This window comes from Protopterus annectens, chromosome 12.part0 (genome assembly GCF_019279795.1).
Source record: "Protopterus annectens isolate FY-2018-M chromosome 12.part0, PAN1.0, whole genome shotgun sequence".
NCBI lineage: Eukaryota > Metazoa > Chordata > Ceratodontiformes > Protopteridae > Protopterus > Protopterus annectens.
The window spans coordinates 150,477,030-150,504,312 of NC_056746.1; the positions used below are offsets into that span (position 1 = coordinate 150,477,030).

The window sequence follows — 27,283 nt, forward strand, 5'->3', positions numbered from 1 at the left end:
AGGAGGGAGGGTAAATTGGACTGCAGCAAGGGAATCCTCGAACATCTACATTTATGGTAGGTACAAAACTGTACTATGTTCTTCGCCTTCCCTTGCTGCAGTCCTGACTATTGGGTAGAATCCCAAAGCAGAGGTAAGGGAGGCTGGCAAATTATAAAGTAGCAGGAGCTGACAACATGCCTTGTAAAACAGCTGTGGCAAAACCAGCTCTAGTCTTAGAGTATATAGGCAGGTGATAATGCCTAGAGAAAGTATGCACTGAACTCCAAGTAGCTGCTTCCAGAATATCCTTAGTTGCCACCCCTTAGAAATGCTGTTGAAGTGGCAGTAGCCCTAGTGGAATGAGGCCTAATCCCAGCTGGAACCTCTTTGCCATGATGGGAATAACAAAATGCAATGCAAAAGCCAATCCACCTAGAAATAGTTTGTTTTGACACAGGCTTGCCCTGTGAACTCAAAGCAAAAGAAACAAGTAACTGCTGAGACTGCCTAAAATCTTTAGTCCTGCTCAAATAATAACGCAATTGCCTGTGTACATCTAAAGTGTGCAAAATCTTTTCCCCTTTATTTTGAGGATCTGCAAAAAACGCAGGCAAATCCATAGTATGGTTTAAAGCCACACTAGAAACCACCTTAAGCATAAAGGAAGGATTAGTACGTAATGAAACCCTGTCCTTATGGAAAACCAAAAAGGGCTCTACTGCCATAAGGGCCTGCAACTCAGACACCCTTCTTGCAGAAGTAATGGCCAACAGAAAAGCAGTCTTCCATGACAAATATTTCAATTCAGCAGTAGCTGCAGGCTCAAAAGGTTGTAGAGTAAGTTTTTCCAACACAAAATTGAGATCCCAAGCAGGAGTAGGAGCTCTACGTGGGGGTCTTATATTCTTTGCCCCTCTAAGAAACTGCTTGAACAAAGGATGCGAAAACAAAGGTGGGTCACAATCATAGTGAGCTGAAATTGCTGCAGCATGAATCTTTATGGAAGAGAAGGACAAACCTTTGTCCAATAATTCAGTAAGATATTGAAGAGCCACACTCAAATTAGGCTCTGAAATCTCCAAATTCTTTGCTGTACTCCAAAATAAAAATCTCTTCCATTTTTCTGCGTACACTCTCCTAGTACTAGGCCTTCTAGCTTCCATAATCACATTTAAAACTTGTTGAGGAAGCTGAGACCTACCGTGCTTCAACACAGAATATGCCAAGCTGTGAGATGAAGAGATTGAAGCTTGACATTGAGCAGATGACCGTCCTTCTGAGATAACAGATGAGGAATCAGAGGTAAAGGCCATGGAGGCTTCTTTACAAGACTCCTTAGAAGTGGGTACCAGTGTTGTCGAGGCCAATCTGGAGCTATCAAAATCATCCTTGGCCTGTCTTGTCTGACCTTTAGTAATACCTTTGGAAGAAGAGGTAGAGGTGGAAAGGCATAGACATGAAGGTTTTTCCAACTGAAAGACAGAGCATCCACTTTCCAAGCTGTGTGATGAAACCCCTTTGTGCAATACTTTGGCAGCTGGTGGTTTAGTGGAGAAGCGAACAGATCTATGTCTGGAGTTCCCCATGACACTGTCAATTTCTGAAATACATGAAGATCCAGTTTCCACTCGTGGGGATCCATGATTTGTCTGCTTAATACATCTGCTAGGGAGTTCTGTGCTCCTGGCAGAAACCTTGCCTGAAGAGTCAGTTGCAGGCTTAACGCTGTCTCCCATAAAATCATTGCTTGCCTGCATAGAGGATAAGAATGTGTTCCCCCTTGCTTGTTGATGTACCACATGACAGTTGTGTTGTCTGTCAGAATCAACACCTGCCCTGGAAGAAGTAACTCCTTGAACGCCATCAATGCAAACTGGACTGCTAACATCTCCTTCATGTTGATATGTAGATGCTGTAGTCTGGCAGGCCACTTGTCTTGTATCCACTTTCCATTTAGATGAGCTCACCAAGCAGTGTCCGAGGCATCTGTCGTTAAAATCTGACTCGCCTCTGGCCGGGTCACAGAGAGTCCCTTGTTTAGGTGACATTCCTGAGCCCACCACAAGAATTCCTTTTGAAGGCAAGGTATTATTTGAATGACAGTGTCCAAATCTTGGCAGTGCTGTGTCCATACATTTTTGAGATACCATTGCAGCTTCCTCATATGCAGTTTGGCATTGGGAAGCACCAGAATACAAGATGCCATGAACCCTAATGCTTGAAGGACTGTCCTTGCAGTCAGCACGGACTGATGAGATAGTTGATGGAAGTAAAGTGACAGACTCTTTTGTTTGTCCGGGGTTAAAAAGGCCATCTGGGCTGCTGTATTCAGTCTTACACCCAGAAAGCACATGTCTTGAGAGGGTACTAGACTGGACTTTATTTCGTTCACAGAATACCCTAGGCATCTTAGCACTGCTATGACATATTCCAGATGCTGTAGAAGGTGTTCCTTTTCTTGAGCCAGAATCAGGCAGTCGTCCAAGTAAGGATAGATTTGAATGCCTTGAAGCCTGAAGTAAGCTATCACTGGAGCCAGAACCTTTGTGAATACTCTGGGCAGTAGATAAGCCAAAGGGCAATGCAGAGAACTGATAATGAAAATCTCCAGTTCGAAACCGCAGATACTTTCTGCAACTTAGCCTTATAGGCACATGAAGGTAAGCTTCCTTGAGATCCAAAGTTACCATCCAGTGATCCTTGCCTAGCAGAGGCAACAGTTGCTGTAACGTCAACATCTTGAACTTGGGAATGTCCAGATAAGTGTTGAGGATAGATAAATCCAAAATTGGTCTCCACGTGTTCCCCTTCTTTGGTACTAGGAACAGGCGAGAATAAAATCCGAAGCCCCTTTCTGATACAGGGACTGGCTGAATGGCCCCTATCTGGAGTAACTGAGAAACTTGCTTGTGAGCCTCTTTTCTTTGTGGAGGAGGAACATCTGGCATGCCTTTGAAAGGGGCATTGTGTGGAAATAAAATCTGTAACCGTGATGAATGATATCCAGCACCCATCTGTCTTGAGTGATTAAATCCCAATTTTCTTTGAAAAGAGACAATCTTCCTCCCAAAGGAGCTGCCAGACGAGAGTCCACTGGCAGCTGAAAAGGCAGGTCATTGGTTCTGCTTACGAAAGGACTGACCCCTGCCCTCACCAGAAGTCTGAGCAGGTGAACTGTCTGATCTAGGCCTAAACGAACCTTGAGCCCTGCCCCTACCACGTCTAGACCTACCCCTAGACTGGGAACCATAAGCAGGATATGTCCACCCCTTAGCAGGCCAATTTCTACTAAACTTGGAGGCTGCACCTGCAAAAATCTTTAACAGTCTGCATAGACTTAGCTTTGTCCTCCATTTTCTTTAAAACTGCTTCCACAGGCGGTCCAAACAACACATCAGACTGTAAAGGAGCATCCAAAATCCTGGTCTTAACATGCTCAGCTAAATTCTGATCCTTCAACCAGGCATGTCTGCGAAGAACAGAACTAGTAGCAGCCACCCTCGAGGAGGCCTGAACAGCATCAAAACCACACTGCAAAGAATGCTTACCCACTTGTTCAGACACATGAACCAAATCCAGCAATTCTTTACACTCAATACCTTCCGCCAAAGCATCCACCTTAGATTTCAATTGTGAAAGGAGATAATTCTGATATTTCAGCATATGAAACTGACAATTCAACGCCCTCATGGCTAGAGTGGAAGAAGTATATACTTTCTTACCCCACCTATCCAAAGCCCTTGCCTCTTTATCAGAGGGTACAGGATTTTTAACCACAGAAGCTTTAACACCTTTAGGCCCCTGAGAAACAGTTTCTGGGTCCGCCCTGGGACTCTTAAACAAATACTTATGAGCTTGGGCACCCTATAATACCTATCAGGCTTAACAGGAGCAGGAGGCAAGGAGTCAGGGTTCAGAGAAGCCTCTGCAAAACATCCTCCACCACATTCAACACAGGAGGAATAGCTAAGGGCCTATGCTGGGGCAAAACAAGAATTCCCTAAGCCTTTTTCTGGAGTCAGAGTAATCTTGGCCTTCCCATTTAAAGTGCTCCCTCATGGAGTGAAGAGTCTCTGAAAATGAAAAATCCTCAGGAGGAGAAGCTGAAGGAGTGGAATCATCCACATCAGAATCAGAATAAGTAGGAAACTCTTGCAAGTCTTCCACAGAAGACTCTGAAGCCTGTGAACACTGTTCAAAACTATCAAACTCCTGTTCCACCCTAGGCCTCTTATCAGGTGGGGGCATAGAACCTCTAATCAGAGTAATCAAATCTTCTGCCATTTTAAGCATATGTTTCTTAGGCACAGAGCCGGAAATGCTAGGAGAAGCCCCCACAGAAGCTGAACTTGGCCTACCTCTAAAAGAAGCTTTGGCAACAGAAGGAGAGGCCCTAACTACCTTGGGAAGAGAGGGAAGAACAGTTACCTGAGAAGCCCCCTCAGCCTGGCCTACCTCCTGAGAGGGCACATCCTGTAACAGTAAAGTATCTGCCTGAGACTCCATAGAGACTCCTGGCAAAACCTCTGGCTCCCCTGAGCCTTCTAAAGGACCGGCGTCCGGGACTGCGGTTCCTCACCCTAGGCTTCACTGTTTTGTCCTTGCGCTTCTTGGATGAAGCAGGCGTCGGAGCATCCGACGGCATATTATAATTACAACGCTTCCCAAACACTAACCTAGCACAATCAAGCCTCCTCTTAATAGTGCGCTTGTTAAATCTAGCACAAGAGCGGCAACCAACAACGTCGTGCTCAGGCCCTAAACAAGGTATACACAATGTATGATAATCCCTATGCGGTATCTGCTTCCCACAAGAAATACAGTTATTCACTTTTCTGACATCCGGTTAAATACTGAGGCAAGAAAAACCAAAATGTTCTAGCGGCTTACTTAGCCAACTCTGTTTTCGGTCTGAAACTCCGGTTTCGGAAAATCTCAGAACGCCAACCTGCACTCGCAAAATTGCTTCTGCATCGGACCATGCGGCAAAAAAGACTGAGGAAATGACGTCGGTCATGCGCATTAGTACCCTGACGTACTGACGTCAGTCTAAGGCGCCATGACCGACGTCAGCCTTATACTCTGGTATTCGGGCCGACTGGGACGCGGACTATACCCCAATAGTCAGGACTGCAGCAAGGGAAGACGAAGAACATCTATAGCCAACAATGATATGTAAGGGGGTTTTACCTACAGTTAGCTGGACTTGGAGTAGCTTTAGGCAGTTTGACCAGTCTTGAGGTGTATTGGTCTTCGTTGAAGATGGATACACCTGCGCCTTTGATTCTTTCACGCTCATTTCAAGGGCTGAACGTCTGAAAGGCATTGTAGACTTGTACGGCTAGAATGCTCTCTGTGGCCTTGCACCATGTCTCTGCCTGCACAGACATCGGCATCTTCCAAGGTAAGGAGTGCTTCCACTGAGTGCAGTTTCCAATTTAGATTCCTAGCATTAAGCAGCGTAACCTTGAGTTTGTCTCTAGTGGATTTCTTTCACAGCGGGAAATTTTATTGTTCTGAAATTGCCTAAAAAAAGGCCCTATAGGGGAGGCAAGCACCTTTCCCAGTAACTGAAAGCCAAGAGGCAACAGGTGAAGACCATCTCTGGCAAAGCAGCATGGTCTATCATATCTTCCCAGGCTGATAGATACTGGATGTCCCAAGATTGACACCAAAAGCTAAGCCAATTGTTGAACTCAATCATTTTTTAGTTATATTGAGGCATCATCCCAGGTGAAGATAGACTGCTGCTTAGGGGTAGGGACATACCTGCCTGGGACACAATCAGAGCTCAGTCAGGTCTCTCTTCATATTATACAGTGAGGTACAACTGAAAGTCATTCACTCCAACATGGGACTATGACAGAGCCCTAACAGTACTCATTGAGAGACTTGGGTGTGTGTGTGACATGATGGATCCTGGCACCTGACAGGTAACCGACTGTGACCTTCTTTTCCAGCCTGGTGAGAGGGACATCTGTGTGTCTCACTACAGAGTCACCTATGACCAAGATATTTTGTTTTGAGGCATTTTGCCTTAGGAGCTTATTCGCTAAGATACTGTTGTATGTATTATTATGTATAGTGGATTCTGTTGGGTCTTCAGTGTCTGTGCAGTAACTGCAGTACCAAACTAGTAATGTAAATTCATATAATGCATTTCTACATTTAATTTTATAATAAGTCAATATCATACTAGCCAAAGCTTATCACAGCCAGTGTAATAACGGGGTGCACAAAGACTGCATTTACTTGTATCGTTTCATAACATATGTGCCATCTTATAAAGTCTGTGATAAATATTTGCTACGTTAAGTGCCACTGTTTATATCTTCTTGTATGAGGACTCTAACTTATACTCCTGTAACTCTCGTTTGCTGTTTTAATAATCCTGTTACAAATGCCAAAATAAAGTAAAAGACTTGCTAAAATAATTGTTATGGTGTATATCAGATAGTGTTCAGTTCCAAGGAGATGGGCTATCAATACTCAGCATCCTGCAACATTGTCCAATGAAGAGCCAATTCAACAGTCTTTCAAAACTAGTACATTTGCCATAAGAAAAAGGAAAAGCAATTTCTCATGCAAGCCAAGAGCATCCAAGATTGTCAAAACCATCAAAATAAAAACTATGCTCGATTACAGTATTGTCACTCTGTGAATAAACTCCAACACCCCGTCTTTGCAGTGGAATGTTCATGGCACTATTGAAAAAAAAAGTGCGTAGTCGTAAAGATAATAAATATTCAGTTATTAATTTATTTAAATCTTACGGCACTTTAAACTGTACAGTAGTGGGGAGAAATTAAGTAAAAATGGCCTTGTGCATATTCAATATGTAACTAGTTTTAACTGGTTTAAAAACACTTACTAAATCTAAATTTAGTTTGCGAAATGTAAACCCAGCAAAACAGTAAAAATCAAATACAATTTAAAAATACAAGTACATTATTCTAAGAGCAGAAATTATATGAAACAAGAAAAGAGTTACCTAGATTTTTAATTACATTTGCTCAATGCAAACGTTTGACTACAGTATACAAAACTTTTATATGGGATAAAAACATGTTGCACATCCATATTTGTGTTTTTTTCCCCTTCCTTCTTCCCTTATAATGGTAAGTTTAGCCATTTGTAGTCTCTTATTTTTTATTTAAGTGTTTTGTCCTTTATTGTTGATGAATCTTTTGAAGTTACCCTAAACTTCCTGCATGGAAGCTTCAGACCAGCTATGCTTTTCCGAAGAGCTTTTTATTGAAGCACGATTCTAGTCCACACCTTCAGATGTAGTGTTTTTTTTTTTTTTATGAATGCCAAGCATCATACAGAATATTTCAGGTCTTGTTGGCAAAAATATCTTCATTCTTGGTGGGTATAAAAGATGTATAGCAATGCAGCATTCGCTCCTCCTTCCAAAAGGTTTGAGGCATTGTGATTATCAAATCTTACAGTGTTCCGACTTATTTTTATTAGAGTCTTAAACAATTGAGTTTAACAGAAATCTTTTTTTCACGTATGAAAGAAATTTGCTGGAATTTGTTTACTCGTTCTGGGAGCTCTTTCTGCGCTATTGGAAATCCTTCTTGTAAATTAAGAATTTGAGGAATCCATGTGGTTAAAAAGAAAACATCACTCCCCTCCATTTTTATGAATATGGAAAATAGAAAAGAATACAAGGATATTCAGTCGTCAGCTTTATTAAAGTATTTTGTTTCAGTAAAAAAATTCTATGTGAGATTATTCTATCTTCATTCTTCCATCTATGTCATTTAGTGCACTATGAATACCTTGTAAATAAATATTTTGTTTTCGTCACTCTTAAGTTTGCATCTTGGAAGCAGTCGAGTTTATTTTTGAAATCTGTACATTTTAAAAGTTCCTGTATGGAAGTTAACATTGGATAAAGTCTTTTTAGTAACATTTCTCCATAAGAGTTTGAGGCACTCATTTGTTGAAAGAGTCAGATTTCTAGGAAAAGTGATTTAAAAGAACATTTTTTCCTAATTCTTCAGAAATCTCCACATTATAGAGATGGTCAATTTCTGTCAACTTCCCTGTCATTTTTTAGTTAGAAGCGAGTTCTTTCTGCAGCACTTAGTACAGGTGCTGCTGCTCAGTCATAATCGCCAATCCCTCCAACTCCTTGATATGCATTTTCACTTGAAAAAAGGACTAGCAAGGGCATTTGCATTTTTAAAACCTGCCAAGTGTTATTTTCAAAGAAGATCTAATGCATCTGTAGAAGTCTCTTGACTGGATCAGTAACAATTCTTGGGCCAATCCCCAAAGACTCCTATGGCAAAATGGGTCTACTTTTTAACAAAAAGCACAGTTTATCAAATCACTGCACCCAAACTGCTGAAAGTGCAGTTGAACGAAACTTCACTACCCCAAAGCTGTGGTCATTAGACACAGCAGATGATGAACCCCAAATCAAGATAAACATTCCAGCCAACAACAAGGATTTAGGATGGTCACTGGCAAAACTTTATTGCTTTGTTTTCTGTGGTAGGAAATATGTTGTAAAGACGAAGTCAAGAATAATCACATAAACTTTTTATTTGACTGGGATGTCGATCTGATTTATAGCACACCATCAAAAATGAGCTGCACAACACACAAAGGATCATAATGATACAATACACGGAAACTGCATGCAGGATATTGTAGTCTAGTCTAACATAAGATCCTAGAATTCTGAGCCTAGAAAAATACAGAGTAATAAGGATTAGACATTTGGTAAACATCAGGGGTAGCTGAATGACCAAACTGCAAACTAATGAAATCGAAGCACTGGTTCCCCATTAAAAACCTACAAAGATAGACATTCTTTAGAATCCACTGTTGCCATCCAAGAACCATAAAAGTCAGAAGACTGAAGTTTCGTTGTCTCAAACCTTTTATCTTTTTGAATGTGATCAGGTTCGATACTTCCTGACAGCAGGGTTTTTTCTTTTTTATGCAGAGAAACTCTACAAATCACATTCTTACCTAGCAACTGACAAACTAAGGGCAGAGACAGGTATTAAGTATTGTAGAGGAGTTAATCCTTATTAAGTCAACACATTTTAAGTTGCAATGCGAGTTCAAAAACATTATTAGAAAGCAAATCTTAATTGTCTTCATTATTGCTATCGTACAGTATACATGCATTTTTTTTTTTTTAAGTTTCCTTCCCTTCAACTGTTGATAAATTTCTCATTCACTGCTTTGTTGAACCTCACTTATTCTGCATGTATTGCTCCCAAACGCTTTCTGTGAAATTCAATTGTTCCTATTTGTAAAGAAGCTGCATCCAGTTAGTTATTCTACCTCACCTACAGCATTCAGGACTTCAGCAATTGGTTTACATTTTTATTTCCACTTCTTAATTCCTTTTTTAGGCACCAACAGTATTAAATTTAGGAAAGTTTTACTGTGTCTAAGCAACTTAGATCCTATATTCCAGTTCAAAACAATTTCCTTAGTTCCCATTTGGTTCCAACTTTTCTGTCAAAGTATTCTGTAGGGAACTTTTAAAATCTGCCAACTCATACCGTTTCCTAAAACACAATTCCAACTTTATCCCTATCTCCCATAACAAACACTTATTAATGACCTGAAGAAAAAAACTCAAGTTCACCTGGGGTACAAAAATATCTATGCAGACATTTCCATGCAAAATCCTAAAACTTCTATTTCTTTACAACTTGTTTTTCTTTTTTCCAATCTTTTCTAAACTCTTATGATTGGTCATTCTAGTTATGGTGCAATGTTTTTATACAACCAACTAGTCATCCTTCTTTCAACAGGGCCTTCTATTCTAGACTAAACTAGAATCTGTACCAAAACTGGTCTTTCACCTAGTACTCCCAAACTCCGCTCTCTCTGTGTATACACTTACCAATCCCAAATAATTAAAAACACTGACAAGATATTGAAAGTTTTACTCAATGTTTGTCATAAAAGATAGATTTCATTTAAACAAACACTGGGATCTGTTTAACACCTCAATCCGATCTTGCTTATATGAATCACAAAATGCCTTCACTGTGGTGTACAAAAATTATTGTTGGATAGTAATTACTCAAAAAATATGATGCTTCATTTTTGAGTTTTATAACTTGCTGTCATACACATACCTCTCAACTGTACAGATTTTCACAGAAAATCCAGATTTTTGCCTCATATTTTTGGTCCGTTTCCTCAAACTTGTGGTTTTCCGGTAAATCATTGAGGGTTGAAGTCAGAAAATAATAACAGGTATTCCAGTTTCAGACTTCATACCCTTCAAAAAATTCATGCTAATGTAAAACCTGTTAGTCTATCGACTTTCTATGTTTGCAAGAACAACATATAAAAACTGTCCCTATTTTGGGGCGTTTGTTCCCCCATTATTCATGGCTTTATCCAGATTTCTTGTTCTAGGATGCTGAGAGGTAAGGTCATACCATCTATAACAAAGACAGCAATGACATGATTAGATCAAAGAGTGAAAAAAGTAGTTGAATTATTTTATAGAAATTTCATTTGTGATTAATGTGAAACCTGCATGCTGTGTTGTATTTATCATTTGACTAAATTTGAAAATACACAAAAATAAATACTAAAGAGCCACTACACGGCCAGGGTAAACTCTTTATATTAAACTGAAGTAGCACGTATTGTACTTGTGAAAGCGTTCACCATTTAGTTATCAAAAAAGAGTTTACCCTGGCAGTGTATTGGCTCGTTAGTATTTATTTTGTGTAGTTATAGTTATATTGCCAAGTTTTACTAATGAGTCATTCATCCGAGTTGCTGGTGTTCTTTTCTGGTTGTTTAAATTTGAAAATAGCTTAAAAACAAATATTTTTTAAAAGTTTCCTGAAGGTCACTTGGTCACAACTTGCATATCACCACCTAGAATGACAAAGCAGCAGCAACAGCAGTGGCAGTAACGAGCGACATACAGACTTGAAGCATTATCATCATTTAAAAATAGACTGCTCTGTTCTCTCTGTACTTGGCAACATTTTATCTCATTACACAACTCAAAAATTACAGCTCCAGTGTCAGCACACATGTGAGAAGTAGCCCTATCTATATAGCCAAGCTCCCCAATTAATGTAACCATTGCCCATAAAGACATTACTTTTATATACAAAACTGCCACTCCATGTCTGCCAGGTTATCTGCCTGTTATGTTCCTATCACTGGACTAAAACTGCCAATGGTGTAGCTGGGGATAGAAAAACTAGTTTTATCAGCTACAAAGGGAAGCGATAATCATCATTACCCAGTATAATGTCACACTCAAAACCCTTCACATGGGAGAGGAATGTAACTTCAGAAATAATCCTTGGCAGCTTACCACCTTAAAAGTGTTAACTTCCATTTTGGCTTCCTTGGACAGAAGGTCTCAATAACATCACCCTAATAGTAGAATCATCTGCTTAAACCATACCAGAGAAAAAATGTCAGTGTTACCTACAGCTAATAACATTAGTATACTAAAAAGACATTTTATCAAATGCAGAAAGACTGTATACTTACGAAGGCACATATCTTGTTATCATCTGTATTGCTCGATGACACGTGTCAAAATTCTTGGGGAGATCTATAAACAAAGATATTAAACCATTTTTCAGGGAAAAAAATGCTTAAAAAAATCAACTCAATGACTGACTCAAGCCCTCCTTGGAAGCTACATTAGAAATGCCTTTTATTTAACACCTATGCACGGCAAATACTTGGATTTAAAAACGGACTAATATCTTGTCATAGAATCATAGGAGGTTACTAGGCTATTGGCTCTGAGGCCCTTATAAAGCCTAGCCAAGAATTTAGACCATTTATAAGCCTAGCCAAGAATTTAGCCCATGCTTAGACAAGTCAGCACCCAAAGCCCTTGTCCAGCAGGGACATAGGTGGAATCCGAGGGGTGTAATTTCGGTTTCCCATCCAGTTCCAGGTTGCGCTTAAAAAGGGCTGATGAGGTACTCTGCTTGACATGGAGTCGTAGTCTATTCCACATATGGGGGAGTCTCTGGGACATAAATCGGTCCCGCCAACAGGTCCTATTGATGTCACAGATCAGGTTGAAGTCGTGCGAGTGGGTTACTCAAGTGGAGCTTGACTTGTGGATATGCAGCATCCCATCATGGTGAGGTCTGACATTGCTTTGCATGCCAGACAGAGGTCACCTCTGAGATGTCTGTATGAAACTATGCAGCAGGACAAGGTTTCTAGCCTATCTGTGTAGGGCAGATGTTTGAGGCCCTGGATTTTCCTGGTGAGGAACCTATGTGGTCTCTCCAACTGCTGCATATGCTTTGCGAGGTACATACCGAAGGAGGCACTGTACTCAATTATTGGCCTTACAAAGGACGAATACAGGGATGTTATGACCTCCTTGTCCCTGGATGAGATACCCTTACTTATGAGGTGGGCCATGTAGAAAGTTTTCCATACAGTAGAAGCAACATGGTGGTCAAAAGTCAGGTTGCCATCAACCTGGGTGTCCAAATCCCTCATGACTGTGTGCTTAGGACATTATTAATGTGATATGTGGGGACGTCACTCTCCCCAAAGGGATGATTATGTATTTTTTGGCATTCAGCTTGAGGCCATGTTTCTGGCACCAGTCATTTGTTTGGGCGAGACCTTCTTGGAGGACATCCACATCACTTAGGGAATTGATGACCGTGCCCAGTTTGCAGTCATCTGCAAACTTGGTCAGCAATAGCCCACTGGTTTTGGCCTGCGACTATATCCCAAATAACAGAGGCCCCAAGACCGATCCTTGAGGTACGCCACTCATTACGGGTCTACTGCTTGAGGTGGCTTCCCCAATTTTGATTAGGTGGGTTCTACCAGTGAGCCAGTTTGCTACCCCATTTGGTAATAAACTTTCTCAACTAGGCATCAATCCGTATATCTATTATGCCCCAGCGGGTAATAGTGTCAAAAGCTTTACGTAGGTCAAGGTAGGCGGTGTGCACCATCTTCCCCTTGTCCATGGTTTTGGTGACTGTCTCAAAGCCATTGACCAGATTTAACAGACATGACCTCCCCTTGACAAAGCCAAACTGTGTGGGGTCAAGTGTCTGGAGGTTGCCAATGTCCCTGTTAACGAGGTCCATGATAATCCGTTCCATGGCCTAGCAGATCAGGCTAGTTAGGCTGATAGGTCTATAATTTCCCACATCAGTGGATTTGTGTAAAGGGATGACAGTGGCTTTCCTCCACTCGGCTGGGACAAAGCCAGTACTCAGGCTTTGGTTGAATAGAGTGCCTAATGGTGCTGCAAGTTCGTGCCCAAATTCATGTAGGATGCAGCCTGGGATGTTATTGGGTCCCATGAAGGCTGTATTTTTTGCCTTTGAGAAGGTGGTGATGACCTGTTCCATAGAGACAGGGGGGGCATGCACTGGGGATGTCCGATTTACTGCTGGGGGGGGGGGGGATAGAAATGTGAAGTTTTTGCTGAATCTGTCACAGCCAGTAGGTTGGCTATATCTACAGCATTAGTGCATGTGGTACACTTGACCACCAGTTCTGAACAGATCTGGGTGCTTCATTTGAGATTGTGCACATATGTAAAAAAGGCCTTCTGACTGCCTCTAGTAGATGTGGCCAATATGGACTCAAGTTGGCTTTAGAGGAGTTCACTAGTGCTTTTATTTGCTTGTTCAGGCTTATGTGTGCCTGCAGCATCACTACTCATTAGGAAGGAAAGTAGTAACAGGAACGTGTTACAGATTCCTGGGCTGAGAATATCTTTTCACAGCCTTCAGAGTCCATCCTACAGATGCGTTAATCAAAGCTCATTATGCAAGAACATAAAATGGCTCCATGACTCATATCACGGATGCAACACACTCCACTGCCTCCTTGACAAAAAAAAAAAACCTCTGTCAGTGAGCCAAGTCCATACAATCCATCCAAACAGCACACAAGGAAATCAGTGTGCTAAATGTTTTGTAGTTTATTCCTGGTCAAAAGTAACTAAAGATTTAACTGGTAAGTGAGCCACTACGACTCCCACCACTATGCAGTGTTTTTCCTTGGGACATAGAGACTGAGCAGGAATGGACATACTTAGAACTTCTTTTAAATTTCTTTTTTACCAGCTCCATCACACTATTACGTTAATCCTTTTTCCTACAGAAGCCTCTTAAAAAGCAGCTTTAGGCATTGTTCAATTTATTCTGTTAGGGCTGTCAACATCTCTTTAACAGGTAGCAAACAGCTGGTACCAGGATAACCTCTTTCGAAAATTTGAAGGGAGGATACTTCAAATGGTGAGTACAAGTCCCCCCCCCCCCCCACACTAATAAAAACAGTGGTACAATACTGCTGCTAACCTTCAAGATGGCAGTTGAACGAGTATGGTGGTATTTACAGCTTCTATTAAGGGTCTCAATGATTGCATTAGCTGCCACTTTGCCTAGCCCCCAAGGAACAGCCATTACTAGAGATATTCATTCCACCTTTCATTGATCTGTCCCTTTAAAAGACCAGGCTATAAATGATGCAAACTTGCCAACTTTACTGACATCATTTTAAGGGCTTAAAACTCAAACTACCAAGCAAGCAATCACCAACCAGATCAAAGGTATCAATGACACACTTGTCACATTTCTATTAAACTGACCATTTTCATACAGAAGCCAGGTTAAGTCTTTCTCCTTCCCAGAAGCCAAACCACTCACAGATACATAGACTACTGCTAGGCTAACTACCCAAGGGGCTTTTCTAAGCCTAGACAAATTTTTCTGAAAAAATAATGTTGTCTTGTATCCAAACACGACATTTGGGGCCAGGCATTTATAATCTACCTGTCCATAAGGGATATGGGTGTCAGGCCTGGTATAAAATTTCCTACTGCCCATCCACTGATCTATGTTGTGCTTAAACTCAATGCAGAAATGCAACTGTCTCATTACGCAAAGGAGACTATATTAAATAACACAGTGCAAATCCTTCTACAAAAAAGGTGACAGATTTTAGATTTTCTATGTGGAGAAACGAGAAACACTCTGCCTCTAGATACTCAGCTGCTCTGGAAGGGCAGAGTTTTTGCTTTAGAGTAAGTATTATTCTTTTGACCACAGAAAACATGACTTATGAGAAGGAGAGTGCAGTATTATCATGTAAATTTCAAGTATGGACCCTCTACAACAGTGCCAGAATATTCTACAATGAAAAGAAAAAAAGGATACTTTACCAGATAATAAAACATTTCATGCACACATCTGCCTTCATATGCCTACTTACTGACTTAGTAGGCTCCACCTAGACTCAGCTTCAACCCAGGTCAGCAAGAAGGCAGTACAGAATGACTGAGATGACGAAATGAGGCAGGAAGATGTGATGTGTATTATTTTGAGATGGGAAGCAGAAGCATTACACAAACAGCACAAACAGGAAAGGGACAGAAGCATTACAGTGCTTTACTGACACAAACAGGAAATGGACAGAAGCATTACAGTGCTTTACTGACACAAACAGCACAAACAGGAAATGGACAGAAGCATTACAGTGCTTTACTGACACAAACAGCACAAACAGGAAAGGGACAGAAGCATTACAGTGCTTTACTGACACAAGCAGCACAAACAGGAAAAGGACAGAAGCATTACAGTGCTTTACTGACACAAACAGGAAAGGGACAGAAGCATTACAGTGCTTTACTGACACAAACAGGAAAGGGACAGAAGCATTACAGTGCTTTACTGACGCAAACAGCACAAACAGGAAAGGGACAGAAGCATTACAGTGCTTTACTGACACAAACAGCACAAACAGGAAAGGGACAGAAGCATTACAGTGCTTTACTGACACAAACAGGAAAGGGACAGAAGCATTACAGTGCTTTACTGACACAAGCAGCACAAACAGGAAAAGGACAGAAGCATTACAGTGCTTTACTGACACAAACAGGAAAGGGACAGAAGCATTACAGTGCTTTACTGACACAAGCAGCACAAACAGGAAAAGGACAGAAGCATTACAGTGCTTTACTGACACAAACAGGAAAGGGACAGAACCATTACAGTGCTTTACTGACACAAGCAGCACAAACAGGAAAGGGACAGAAGCATTACAGTGCTTTACTGACACAAACAGGAAAGGGACAGAAGCATTACAGTGCTTTACTGACACAAGCAGCACAAACAGGAAATGGACAGAAGCATTACAGTGCTTTACTGACACAAACAGGAAAGGGACAGAAGCATTACAGTGCTTTACTGACGCAAACAGCACAAACAGGAAAGGGACAGAAGCATTACAGTGCTTTACTGACACAAACAGGAAAAGGACAGAAGCATTACAGTGCTTTACTGACAGAAGCATTACAGTGCTTTACTGACACAAACAGCACAAACAGGAAAAGGACAGAAGCATTACAGTGCTTTACTGACACAAAAAGCACAAACAGGAAAAGGACAGAAGCATTACAGGTAAACACAAAGCTTCAAAAATACTTTGAAAAACAAAATGACTTACTCTCATCATCGTCATCAGAATCAGAAATATCCACATTGCCTTCACGAATGATCTGTCTTGCTGTGGAAATAAAATTAAAGAAACTTCTTGAAATAATAAAAAAAGTAATGAAAACCTTCACAGTAATCACCACCAAACTGTACTATATCACTTTCACCATCAGTACCTAGTACCTATTACAACAAAGGTGCAGACTAGATGAAAGGAAACAGCTAAAAATAGCACAGGATCTGGGCAGGCCATACAAACTGCTACTAATAAAAAGGAAAAGGATAAAGCTATCCAAAATTAAAGGGTGTGGGGGGGGGGCACTGTTCTGAACAGGGTATACTAGGAAATATTAAGTACTTCAAGGAAACTAGTGAAGTGCAAACGTCTGCACAAAATAAACAATCTGAACAAGGCATACTCCTCAGCAGCAAAACAAGAAAGAAGTCCTTTAAGTAATACAAAATGAATGATTAACAGAAAGACAGAAAGAGCACTGTCCTTATGAAACAACGTCCCTGAGCAGACAACAGGTTCAAAACCAGTTGACAATCTGGACATTTGCAGACTTGGGGGGGGGGGGGTACTGGCTGCTGGTTAATGGGAAATGACAAATTAGAAGTTATGTACCTACCATAACGTTCCATGTTAGTTGTCTTCTCTCGCCTTCTTTCTTGCTGGATGGGTTCGGAGCCGATCTTCGGCTCCGACTCGGCACGTGCTAAGCTCGAGAGCTAATTTTACCAGCTCGAGGCAACCCTATATCCCATGATGTAAGGCGTGACTACCTCAGATCTCGTTTGGTAGCTACAAGAAAAAACCCTGCCATAAAAACTTCTTCACAAGGAAGAAGACAAACTAAATGTAGAAGAAACCAGGTCAAAACCCAGTAACAGTAGTGACACTTCCTACTGGGAGCTCATGGAAAGAGTGAATTAAACCCAGAAAAGAGTACAACTTCAAGGTCTGTCCAGGCTAGGGGGAAGAAGGGAAGGACGCAAGAAAGAAGGCGAGAGAAGACAACTAACATGGAACGTTATGGTAGGTATATAACTTCTAAATGTTAAGTTGTCAAACTCGCCTTCATTCTTTCTGGATGGGACCGCGTCCCTAGCACCTCTATCCTGGGTGGCTCAATGGAACAGACTCTTGAGAACTGTGGAACCAAACCTGGCCCTGTCCCTGGAGGCCAAGTCCAATTTGCAATGAGAAACAAAGGTGTGAGGAGTGGCCCAAGTGGCTGCTGCACAAATGGTGTCAATAGGTAGCCTATCTTGAAAAGCTGTGGAAGTGGCTAGGCTCCTGGTAGAATGTGCTTTTGGTTTCGAGGGCAGTTGCTTGCCCCTAAGAAGATAAACATAAGAAATGATAGAAGACAGCCATCTGGATAGGGTCACTTTGGAGACCTGAAGACCTTTCCTGTTTTCTGCATAAGAAAGAAACAGTTGATCAGATTTCCTGAATTGTTTAGTTCTGTCCAAGTAATACCCGAGTTGACGATGGACATCCAAACAGTGAAGTTTTTGTTCCGCCTTGTTAGAATAATTAGGGAAAAAGACTGGCAAATCAATAGATTGGTTGATATTCTTCTGGGAAGCAATCTTGGACAAAAAGGATGGACTGGTTCTTAATGATACCCTATCTTTGTGGAAAACCAAATATGGGCAACGGACACAGAGAGCCTGAAGTTCAGACACCCTTCTGACTGAAGTAACAGCAGCTAGAAAAATTGTCTTCCAGGAAAGAAGCTTCAATGAGCATGAAGCAGCCGGTTCAAAGGGGGTAGTATCCAAGGATGCCAGCATTAAATTTAAATCCCATTGCGGAGGGGGATCTTTGCTAGGAGGTTTTAGGAGAAATATCCCTCTCAGAAAGGCTTTGCAAAGCTTGTGGGACATATTTTGATCCACTAAGCCCACATGAAAATTTGAGATAGCTGCCAATTGAACCTTAACTGTAGATGGAGAAGAACCCAATTGAGAAATCTCAGCTAAGAATTCCAAGACTGAATGCACTGGAGCAGTAAAGGGATCCAAGTCTCTAGACTTTGCCCAGAAGGAAAAACGTTGCCATTTACTAGCATAAATCCTTCTAGTAGAGGACTTTAGAGAAGCTACTATGATCTCTCTAACAGGGTCAGAGATCATAGGAAGCCTGGATAAGGAAGGAAGTGGAGCAACCAAGCAGTGAGGTTGAGGGAAGGAATGGACCGGTGCAGTTGACCCGAATGGTGGGTCAGAAGATCTGGAACTGGGTCCAGATGCCAAGGCTGTACCACGAGATGACGATGCACGGACGGAAACCAAATTTGTCGAGGCCAGTAAGGGGCAATGAGAATCAACTTGGCTCTCAATACGGTAGCTTTCTGAATTACTTGAGGAATAAGTGGGTATGGAGGAAAAGCATGAAGAAGTCCCCGGGGCCAAACCTGGGTTAGAGCGTCTCTCGGGGGATGGCCTGGTAGAGGAAAGAGAGTGAAGAAGTCTAGGCATTTGCTGTTTTGGGGTGTAGCAAAAAGGTCGCAGCAAGGGACGCCCCACTTCTGAAAAATCTTGTCCACTACCGATTGTTTGAGAGACCACTCGTGTGGCATGAGAATAGCTCTGCTCAGCCTGTCCGCTAAGAGGTTGGATTTCCCGGATATGTGCGTTGCTATCAGAAACCGATGAGAGGAGGTTGCCCATTGCCAAAGTCTGAGAGCTTCTCGACACAGTGGGTAGGACCTGGTCCCGCCCTGCTTGTTGATATACCAGACCAAGGACATATTGTCCGTCTGAACTGCAATAGTCCCTAAAGGAAGAAAGTAGTTGAGGGCCTGCAACGTTAAAAGCACTGCTCTCATCTCTAGGACATTTATGTGCAGATGGTATTCTATTGGTTGCCAAGTCCCATGGACCATCCTGCCCTGACAATGCCCCCCCCACCCGATCAGAGAGGCATCCGAAGTGACTGTGACAACCGGGACTGGGGGAACAAACAGTCGGCCCTGATGGAGTTGCGGGGAAGACATCCACCAGGTTAGATGACTCTTGCACGATTGTGTCACAAATATCTCGTGTCGCATGGGGAGCTGCTGGAATGACCACTGGGTGAACAACATCCACTGCAAAAGACGCATGTGGAAGCAGCCTAATGGCAGTAGAACAATGGCCGCAGCCATAAGACCTAGAACCTTCAGGACAAATCTGGCCCCGATTCTCTTGTTGAGTAATATGATTCGAACGTACTTTTGGATGTCCAGAATTCTTTGGTTTGTGAGTCTCGCTGACATACTGACACAGTGTCTAAATCTGCGCCTATAAAGGTAATAGATTGGCAAGGCGACAGAGAAGATTTTTCGAAGTTTACTGAAATCCACAATTGGTTGCAGATGTGAAGGGTGTAGTCTCTGGCCTTGAGAAGTTGATGCCTGGTGGTGGCAGAGAGAAGCCAGTCGTCTAGGTACGGAAACACCTGGAATCCTTGACGTCTCAGATGAGCCGTGACCACTGCCATACATTTGGTAAACACTCTGGGGGGCTGTAGTGAGGCCAAAGGGCAGGGCTCTGAATTGAAAGTGACTGGTCCCCAGCCGAAAGCGGAGAAAACTTCTGGAGCGCCTGTGAATTTTTATGTGATAGTATGCGTCCTGAAGGTCTATTGAGCACATCCAGTTGTCCTTGCCCAAAAAGGATAGAATGGACTAAAGCGTGACCATCCGGAATCTTGCCTTCTTGACAAACTTGTTTAGTTTGCTGAGGTCTAAAATTGGTCTCCAATCTCCCGTCCTTTTGGGGACCAAAAAGAATCTTGAGTAGATGCCGGATCCTACTTGGGTTTGTTGGAACTAGTTGGACGGCTCTTTTTGCTAGGAGCTTTGATACCTCCAGCTTTGCCAGTTCCCTTAGACCAGGTGAAACGTCTGGAAGGGACTGATGAGGAACGGGATATCTCTCGAAAGGAATACTGTATCCCTCAGATATGATCGACTGTACCCATTTGTCTTGAGATAGGGAACGCCAGGCTATTGGGTACAGCGACAATCTTCCCCCGACTGCCTCCAAGGGTGGACAGTCGGGCAACACCTCAGGGATGCTGGAAGGGTTTATCAGAGAGAGGCTCCCTGCTACCCTGATTCTGCGGACCCCCTCTGCCCCTAGGGGCGTCATTGTTATTACCCCTCTGCCTCTGGGGTAAACTGACCACGTGTGTCAGGCGTGACTCCTGAGATTTCTGAAACCACATTTTCTCCCTTCTGCCCTTTGGATAGGGTCTTGAAGGGGTGGAGAAATGGACTCCTGACAGAAAGAGTCTTGCCGTCTTGCTCACACCTGGTCAATGTGTCCTTCACCTGAGGCCCGAACAAAGCCGAACCATCAAAGGGCGTATTAGTGAAGGACGCCTTAAAGGGATCTCTTGAAATTACAAAGCCGCATCCAGGCCTGACGCCTAAGTGCCACTCCTGTGCCTGCGGCTCTACTCGCTCCATCGGCTGCATAAGAGATGAGCCGCATGGAGGAGTTAGTTATAGAATTTAGGATTCCTAGCTGTGAGGCAATCTTTTCTTGAGCCCCCGCAGCTGATGGATCCTGAACCACCTCACCTAGTTCCTTGAGAATGTCTCTCTGAAGCCTGGTAAAGTGACAGAGATAGTTCAGCGAACGCATAGCAAAGGTCGCTGAAGAAAACATCCGCTTACCATACCTATCCATGGTCCTAGAGTCCTTGTTAGGAGGATGGACAGGTACAGAAGGATCAGCAAGTTCCTTCTTAGTGGCCGCCGCCACCACCACCATGGCATCAACCGGGACACCTTTGGTAAGAAACTGTTTGTCTGAAGGGGCCGTGATAAATTTAGAGGGCCTCCTGGGGACTGGTTCCACAGAATCCGGGGCCGTCCACGCCTTCCGAGCCACCACTTGCATGAGCGGGTCGAAAGGCGGAGACACCCAGGAGGTGGAGGGTCGAGATCCAAAAGCCTCCAGGTATACAGACATCCTCGGAGGGGTCAATGGAAGGCCAATTCCCCCTCTGCTTAAGGAGTTCCAGGATGTCTGAAAAAGAGACATCCTCAGAGAGGGACCGTGGGGAACCCTCAGACTCATCTAAGTCGGTATCTGATGTCGTAGACTCAGGGGAGTCTGTGTGCTTCCTCTTGCACGTCCTCTTACGCGGGGGTTCTCCAGCAGGATCAGGAGAAACCTCGGAAGAGGAAGTTCTTCCCAATGGGGAAACCTGAGGCGATGGATCTCTGGGTCCGGGAGCAAGAGAATGGCAAGAGACATCAACAGGCACCGAAGAGGGAGGAGCTAATGGAACAGACCGCTGACTCAGCTCCAGGGCTAGAATACTCCTCATCACCTCGAAGGCTCCCCTCCCAGGGAGGCCAGAAGACTCCCGCTCCGAAGAAACAGGAATCCCTGGTCCCACCGAAAAGGAAGGCTCCGAGGCCGATGTCGGTGCCGAGCTCACCAATGCCGAAGCTCCAAGAGGGAGAGCGGGGTCGGACAAGGGTCCGATGCCACTAGCACCCTCGGAGCCGACAAGGGAGACCCGACGACCGGATCCCTCCAAGGAAGGTCTCATGGAAGAGATCCGAGTTGAAGACAGCGGAGCCGAAAGGGGAAGTATCGGCTCCGGCGCACCCACGGTCACCGCTCCGAGAAGCTCCGGCTCCGAACTCTGAAGGAGAGTCGGAGGAGGAATTTCAGGGGGATGAGAAATAGCAGTCGTCTGTTGAGACGGGCAATGGAGCATTTGGGCTAGTGCCTGTGACTTCAACAGTCTACTTACCACCCTCTCTAAATCATGGTCTGATAGCCTGGAAGACCTTGAAGATCGGCTCCAATGGCTCCGCTCCGAAAGTAGAGGAGATCCCGGAGCCGAACGAATAGACTCCAGGGAAGGGGACCGAGATCTCTTCTTGGACAGAGCCATCGGAGCTGAAGACCCTTTGGTTCCAGATGGAGCCGAAGGCTTGTCGGCTCCAATGCTGGTTAAAGATGTGTCGGCTCCGGCCGGAGCCGACATAGTCATAGGTACTTGTGTATCGGAGCCAGACGGAGCCGATACCACAACGCCCAATGTGGAAAGATCGGCTCCAGCCGGAGCCGATCGCAACTCCGAAGGAGTCGGAGCCACCGCCAAAGGCTTAAGCACCACAGCCTGGGCTTTAGGTGGCTTAGAGGGTTTAGCCGACCTAGTCTTGGTCGGAGAACCCTCTGGCTTCAACAAGCCACGTAGAATCAGCTTGTTTCTACGTTCCTGCAGGACTCTCTGGGTAAAGGAGTGACAAATAGCACAGGAGTCCTGCAGGTGTAAAGGCCCCAGGCAGTACACACAAGAAGTGTGACCGTCTGTCAGAGACATCTTCTGACAGCACGAGTCACACTTCTTGAAGCCTGAGACCTTCACTTCCTTAGACATAGTATGCCCACAAAAAACACACAGACACACAACAGTCACACAGTTATCTGAGAGAAAACTGAAAAACACAGACACTCTCCTGACAGGAAACTGGGAGGGAGGCTTAAGGCCTGAGGGAGAAAAATTATCCTTATGTAAGGAAGAAAAGGGAATATAGGGTAAAAGAATATCTAATACAATAGCGCTAACACTATAGTGAAGCCTAGAAAAAAAGGGGAAAAATACTCTGACTAACTGTATAAATCCAAAAAACTTTACCTGAGCTGGTAAAAAGAGACCTCTTTGCGAAGCGGCAAACGAGATCTGAGGTAGTCACGCCTTGCATCATGGGATACAGGGTTGCCTCGAGCTGGTAAAATTAGCTCTCGAGCTTAGCAAGTGCCGAGTCGGAGCCGAGGATCGGCTCCAAACCCATCCAGCAAGAATGAAGGCGAGTTTGACAACTTAACATTAAAGAGGTTTAGAATGGATGACATATTTCTAGTTTAACGCCCTCCGTATTGCTATACTTGGCCTGGCTGCTCTGTTAAGAATTGCTCAGCAATGCTATGTGACAAACAGTCTAGAAGGGCATTCCTCAAAGTGTGCAAGCTACATTATAGCCAGATAACCACAGTAGAAAGAAACATGCAAACAGCTCCAAAATCAACTTTACTGACTCTGGTGCTATACTGGGGCCAAATATAGTCTGTATTTACTTCATCTTACTGCAACAAAACCTTTGTAATAAGAGCTAGAAATCCTTCTACAGAACACTCCATGGTTTCTCTATAACCCTAACATTTGCAGTACAGGATCAGCAGTCTCAAAAACATTGCCTGAAGTGAGAAATTAAAATGTTAAGCTACTGCTTATAATCAACTAGCAAACACAATACCTGGTCAAAAGGAAAAGAAAGCAACACACCAAAGGAAAATCTAAATTCACCAACTGTTGACCAGTGACTCAACCAAGTGCCAAAAACTGTCTCATTTACATAGAAGTCTTCCCTTAATATGAATGGTTCTAAAATCATTACTTCCCCAATAGATCAGAGAAAACCAAACCATTTTCCATTCAGGCTGAATTTACCTGACATGCTGAATTTACCTGATCTTTTATTTATCTGATGTGGCTTCAGTATGGATGCTTTTAGTTACAAGGCTACTTACAACACAAAATATGCAAAATGCTTTCATCAATGCATACATTTGCTCAGTTAATTTTAGAACACACACACACATCTGTTCTCTACTAAGGATTTTAGTCTATTATTGTTACTGATACCATGCTCCCCATAACCTCCAGTCCAGTGAACCTCATGTTCTTTTTGTGGTCCACAAAAATGCTTTTTGTCACGTCAGTAAAATAGTTAAGGTCACTAGTCTGGCCAGCACTATGTTGTACGAGACTGCAAGAGCAGATTCCTGCAACTGGCAACTGCTAAACACAAAAAAACATGCTTTTCCAATTTAGCCATCAGGTAAGATGAGATGATACAAAACTACATCAAACGCATTACTTCCTACTATAGTTAGTTCTGGCTTACAAAACAGATTTTTTTTTAATTAAGAGATCATTAATCTAGACACAAATAAAAAGCACAAAAATGGTTCAAGCTAGAACTACCTGAAATGCTATACAATCTCCCAGAATAACCTCTCAAACAATCTGCCAAACTCTAAACAGAGCTAGATGTTTCTTCAACAAAGCCTGATGAAAGCACAGGCCAAGAAATCATGTTATCCTTGTAGTGCACAAGACACAGTGCAAGTGCAACTATACAATTACAGCAGAATATAACCACCACCAAATACCCACAGAGAATACAGCATTCATGTACTGTCAAGTTTAGTGAACTCAGTTAGAAAAAGCTTCAAACAACAAATGAAAAACACACCACAGATACAAATCAAGGAATTTACATAGTGTGTGTACTTCATATCGCAACAGAGTAGAACCTTGACGAAAAGTCTGCATGCAAGTATAAACAGTTACGTTGCTCAGAAGTTGCAAGTCTCCAGAGACAGCATAATAAGTGTGCAGCAGAGCAAAAACTCAATAATAACTACACCCCATACAATAACACAGAAGCTGCGTATACATTACAGCACAAAACTGACCTGTAAACAATTCTTCCCTACATGACACTGCAGAAGTCATGCATAAGCCAGAGGACATAACCTCAAACCCCACCTGGGATACTTCAAAAGCTGCACGTCAAAAGTAACAATGTAATCCCAACACCACAAAAATTAACTGGGATTATCTATAGAATACCCATCAACCCCCTACTATAATGGTAATAAATGAAAATGAAAATGTAGTGCAATACAATTCAAAAATCAGTCAAAATCGGTGACCCCCACACCACCCCACATTGACAGTGCAAAAGCTATGGAAGTAGTAGGAGAACAGGCCAGTCTGTAAACTATCACACGATAACAAAAGATTTTTGCACATACACAGCTTTGAACACGCTAAATTTTATCTTTTTGCATATGCACTTTCTATGTCAAAGTGCAACGCAAGTGCAAACTAATTGCATTTTACTTTTGTTAACTGGGTAAAGTACAGTTGTGTAAAATCTCATCATAAATGTAAATGTCCTTCCCTTCAGTTTTGCAGTATTCATTACATTAGGGATTCCCTGCCAAGGGCAGCCCAATGTCCAGACAGTATACTAAAGCCTTAGGTTGCTTTAAGATACACCGTATGTCAGACATATGCTCCTCACGCAGCATAGGGCATAAAGGTGACGTCCAGACATACCTTCCTTAGAACCGAACGCCACAGTAGAAAAAAAGTACAGTTTTGTACCTACCATAAATGTAGATGTTCGAAGATCCACATTGCTGCAGTCCTTACACTTGGGTAGTCCGCTGTCCTCGGTCGGCCCGAATATCAAAGTATAAGGCTGACGTCGGTCAAGGCGCATTTGACTGACATCAGGACGTCAGGGTACAAATGCGCATGACCGACGTCATATCCTCAGTCTTTTCTTGCCCCAGATGTCAGAAGACCCTAAACATAAAGGTCAAAACCAAAAGACAGCAAACAAACAACCAACCACCCTTGCACTAATTATATGTACAATATATACAATATACACAATATTTACAACCCAACCCACACAACCACCTCTAACTACAGAGGGAAGGAGGGAGGGTAAATTGGACTGCAGCAATGTGGATCTTGAACATCTACATTTATGGTAGGTACAAAACTGTACTATGTTCTTCATCTCACATTGCTGCAGTCCTTACACTTGGGTAGAATCCCAAAGCAGAGGTAAGGGAGGATGGCCAAACTACAAGGAAGCAGGAGCTGCCAAAATGCCCTGCAAAACAGCAGTGGCAAAACCAGCCCTGGATTTAGAGTAAAGTGGTAGGTGATAATGCCTAGAGAAAGTATGCACTGAACTCCAAGTAGCTGCCTCCAAAATATCCTTGGTTGCCACTCCCTCAAAAGGCTGTCAAGTGGCAGTAGCCCTAGTGGAATGAGGCCTAATCCCAGCTGGAATCTCCTTGCCATGATGGGAATAACAGAAAGCAATGCAAAACCCAATCCACTTAGAAATAGTTTGTTTTGACACAGGCTTGCCCTGAGAACCCAAAGCAAAAGAAACAAACAACTGCTGAGACTGCCTGAACCCTTTAGTTCTGTCCAAATAATATCGCAACTGCCTGTGTACATCTAAAGTGTGCAAAATCTTTTCCCCTTTATTTTGGGGATTTGCATAAAAAGTAGGCAAATGAATAGTTTGGTTTAAAGCCACACTAGAAACCACTTTAGGCATAAAGGAAGGATTAGTACGTAAAGATACCCTATCCTTATGGAAAATCAAGAAAGGCTCAACGCCATAAGGGCCTGCAATTCAGAAACCCTTCTTGCAGAGGTAATGGCCAACAAAAAGCAGTCTTCCATGATAAATATTTCAACTCAGAAGTAGCTGCAGGCTCAAAAGGTTGTAGAGTGAGTTTCTCCAACACAAAATTGAGATCCCAAGCAGGAGTAGGAGCTCTTCGTGGGGTCTTATATTCTTTGCCCCTCTAAGAAATTGCTTGAACAAAGGATGAGAAAACAATGGTGGGTCACAATCATAGTGAGCGAAATTGCTGCAGCATGAACCTTAATAGAAGAGAAAGACAAACCTTTGTCCAGTAACTCAGTAAGATATTGAAGAGCCACACTCAAATTAGGCTCAGAAACATAAAAATCTTTGCTGCACTCCAAAATAAAAATCTCTTCCATTTATCTGCGTACACTTTCCTTGTACTAGGCCTTCTAGCTTCCAAAATAACATTCAAAACTTGCTGAGGAAGTGGAGGCCCACTATGGTTCAAAACAGAATATGCCAGGCTGTTAGGTGCAGAGAGTGAAGCTTGACATTGAGCAAATGGCTGTCCTCCTGTGACAACAGGTGTGGAATCCAAGGCAAAGGCCATGGAGGCTT

General features: G+C 42.9%; 1 protein-coding gene across 1 annotated transcript in view; it reads right to left on the minus strand.

The window, feature by feature from the left end:
- The window catches only part of RRN3 (RRN3 homolog, RNA polymerase I transcription factor), a gene marked incomplete in the record, with an annotated part of 604,791 nt that overhangs the window by 454,676 nt on the left and 122,832 nt on the right, over window positions 1–27,283 (minus strand). The window contains 2 exon segments of the mRNA XM_044089174.1: window positions 11,497–11,560; window positions 16,456–16,515. Of these exon segments, the coding sequence (XP_043945109.1) occupies window positions 11,497–11,560; window positions 16,456–16,515 (124 nt within the window).